Genomic DNA, 3,767 nt, shown 5'->3' with positions numbered 1-3,767 from the left:
CTTAGTTTGTTGTGTTCTTCTTGCAAGCCTTGCTATTCAGGTACATGGTAATACTTCAGAGTTAAGGTGGTATATTTGGATGTGTCATAAGATGACGTTCTTAGTTTATAGAATTACATTGCATTGTAACAGGGTATCAAATTTATAAATTAACTCAGCTTCCTTTATCAGCATAGAAAAGGGAACATAGAAAAGAAATTGCTGATAAAGGAAGTTGAGTTAATTTATAAATTTGATACCCTGTTCCCAAAGCGTCTAAATTCGGAATTAGACCTATCACCTTTCCTTTTCGAATAAACTGTATAAGTAAGTTTAAGCTTAAGTTCATTTTTTCCCTTATAGTTTAAAACAGAAATCACTTAATTTCATTTTATTTTAATTTGATTTTGTTCACCACGTCTTAATTTGTTATTTCACATCACTACAAATTGATCTTAAAGATACTTGAAAATTCATTTAAATATATTTTCACATTAAGAGAAATCTATCACTCATTCAAGTTTCACATTCGCTAAATAATTGCTAAATATATCCATGCTGAATGCATAGAGGGTCATCCATATATGAATAAATGATTTCTGCCCAAATATCGTTTGATTTAATGCTATAAGAAAAATTGTTTCCATATACTTTTCTGTAGTATCACCAACTGTGTGAGTAGCAAAGCTTGCAATGTAATTCTATCAACTAAGAACGTCATCTTATGACACATCCAAATATACCACCTTAACTCTGAAGTATTACCATGTACCTGAGTAGCAAAGCTTGCAAGAAGAACACAACAATCTAAGAATACCACCTTAACTCAGGTTAATTAAGGATAGACCAATAATGATCCGGCTATCCCTTTAAAAGGAAGATGGAGAGGGGGCGGAGCTAACTACCAACATGGCCGGACGCATCTAATTAGAGCTCTGCACTGGGTTCAGTCAAGGGATATATATAACATATATATACTTGCTCAAAAGCTATATCCTATATCCCTTGCATAGCTTAGTTGCTAGAGACTTTACAAAGTTATCGCAATCAACTACCGCAACGGAGGAGAGGCGGGCAGGAGTCGAAAGACCCGCTCTCCACCGGAGGACCCGCTTTGCCTAAGACTACAAGCGTGTCTGCTTCGGACACGCTCACCACTTGTGCAGTGACGGCGGAAACAACGGAATCAGCTGCCGGGACCAGCCATCGGACCCAACTTACGGCTTAGCAGGGAGGCGGTGACCCATACCGCAACACACACGCTAGTTTGCCGCACCAGCTTCTGAGGGTTGGGGACCCCCTCTGGAGCCCACCTAGCTGTCCTACACTTGTGGCCCACAAGACTCGCAAATCTTCCAGCGCTCCGCATGGCAATACTCTGAAGCGGTCCTTCTGGATACATGCTGCTGGATTTATGTAAGTAGCAGTGACTTGCTCCCGATTGTCATAACTGTTGGTTGGGGCTTATATGATACATACTGAGTCTTACCCCATGTTGCTGGACTAACACCAAACACTCACTAAGGTATGGCGCGAAAACGCCATTTTCAGTCTCCCTGAAGCATAGTGCCGCTACATAAGCTCTGTATGTACCAAAGAATTAAAGATCTACAGGTGTCTACAGCCCTGCTATAGGGGTGGATTGGGGGCAAGTGAAAGTGAGTAATTTTATCTACCACCAATATTAAATTCATGCATGTAATCCCAATACTTAAAATCACACATTCTTGAGTACAGACTGTAAACTATTGCTGCTCAGTTAACCACGTGGAGTTGGCACTGGACATAACTATCTTTGCACCGCACTGCACAGTGACTGACTTTGAAGTTTGTTCTTCCCTCTCTGCCCTGCTTTCTGCTACATAAAGTGAATATCCTTAAAGGGGGAAAAATAGAGGGGATGTATATCTGAACTGTTGCTGCAACCCACACACTATACCCTGGTGCCTCATTTCAGTGTGCTATACAGCACCTGAGCATACACCTAACAAGCAAATTAAATCAGCAAGCTTCCCAAAAGACTGTGGAATACAAGTAGCCTATAGTTAAAGGGACAATACTGTAACAGGAAGATCTGACTGCAGATCCTTTACTCTCCATAAACATCTAGTCAAAACACCATTTGGAGCCCACAGCCTACCAACCACAATAGTACAGGTTGCCTTAATATATGCTTGAACAGAACCCTAATAAGGGGAATCTGCTGTTTTGGTGGGTACATAAGAGCTAAAGTCTACATAACAGCTGAGATTAAACAGAACTTTCAGGACACAACTGCAAATTATATCTGGTACACTTTGAGATCCCAGAGTGTGAGGAACTGTTCACTATTATCTCGAAAGACACACAGGACACCTCCCACCTTGTTGCTGGACTTTGGGCCCTGAGAGAAAACGCACACTCCCCCCCCCTCTTTCCTACCGTCCCGGAAGACGGTAGGTCATACCCCACTCTCCCTCTCCGTCATCGCCTTGTGAAGGCAACCTCCCTGGAGGGAGTGTGCTGATACTTACCCCCAAAATAGTGCTATGTAATTAATGTAGTTGACGGGGGCATGTTGGGGGGACACCTATCTCTTCATGCACTACCAAAGAGCTAAAGCAGTACTTACTATGCTACATATATGAAAGAGAATTGCTGACACATGCCAATATTGGAAAATTCCGCATTCCTACTGAAACAATAACCCTACCTGAGGGGAAGGAAATAGGCAACCACCTCTGAAAATCCTTTTCTTCTGTCTCTGCACTCTGGGAGCTAGAGGGAAGTGAGAAGATACAGGGACATTTCATCTACACCTATTAATACAGATACCTATCTTCACCAAGAATCAACCACAAACTGGTCCCCACAATAGCCACTACAGGGATATAATGACTACGAGGAGAGGAGGGAAAGGGGAAAAAGTAGCAAACCCAAACACACCATCTGCGGTATCCTCCTTCTTTAAAACTTCCCAGCCTTCTAAAATCACCAAGGACATGGCAGGTGGTGAAGAAACAGGCAGACACTCGCCACCGACTGCTGAAAGCCAATCCCATATTACAAAAGCAGACCTACAACACTTAGTATCCAAGAAAGATCTGACGGATAATTTCGAAAAATTATGGGAAAAGATAGATTCCATACATACGTCAGTGACGTCCACCATGGCTGAAATTAAATCTGATCTCACGGACATGGGAAAAAGAATTGACATACTGGAAGACCAGAAAGATGCAATGGTTGAAAATGTAGATGAAATGACACAAACAATATCTGACCAACAACAACTTCTCCAGGAATTACAAGACAAAATGGAAGACTTGGAGAATAGGAGTAGGCGGAATAACATTAGGTTGAAGGGGATCCCAGAGGATGTAACAACTAAAGAAATTCCGGCTTACATTGCACAACTCTTCAGTTAAATCACAGGCTCGGCCCCTGACTACACATTCCACGTAGAGAGAGCACACAGGGCTCTCAAAGCCAAAGCCAGAAACGGTATCCCCCAAGGGATGTGTTAGTCAGAATGACCTTTTTTCCTGATAAAGAAAAGATATTACAAGCATCCAGAAAGAACCCTACTTTCAAGTTTCAGGGTAACGTAGTGCAATTCTTTCAGGACCTGAGCCTGCGTACCCTACAGCGAAGAAGCCTATTAAGGCCACTAACTAATATTCTCCGCAAACAACAAATTCCTTACAGATGGGGATTTCCCTTCGTCCTAACTATTCTCAAAGATTCCAAAACCATAAACATCAAGAATCAGGAGGACATACCGGAGGTGTGTCTTATGCTGGGCCTGG

The 3,767-nt window shown here is 42.2% G+C and overlaps 1 protein-coding gene across 1 annotated transcript; it reads left to right on the top strand.

The window, feature by feature from the left end:
- Window positions 1–2,852: 2,852 nt before the first annotated feature.
- Window positions 2,853–3,386, top strand: LOC128638904 (charged multivesicular body protein 4b-like). The gene has a single exon (XM_053691032.1). It carries the CDS (start codon window positions 2,853–2,855, stop codon window positions 3,384–3,386), a length of 534 nt encoding a protein of 177 aa, XP_053547007.1.
- Window positions 3,387–3,767: the final 381 nt, after the last annotated feature.

The sequence above is a fragment of the Bombina bombina genome, chromosome 8, assembly GCF_027579735.1.
Source record: "Bombina bombina isolate aBomBom1 chromosome 8, aBomBom1.pri, whole genome shotgun sequence".
NCBI classification, from domain to species: Eukaryota; Metazoa; Chordata; class Amphibia; order Anura; family Bombinatoridae; genus Bombina; species Bombina bombina.
This window is presented reverse-complemented; position numbering and strand designations above follow the sequence as displayed.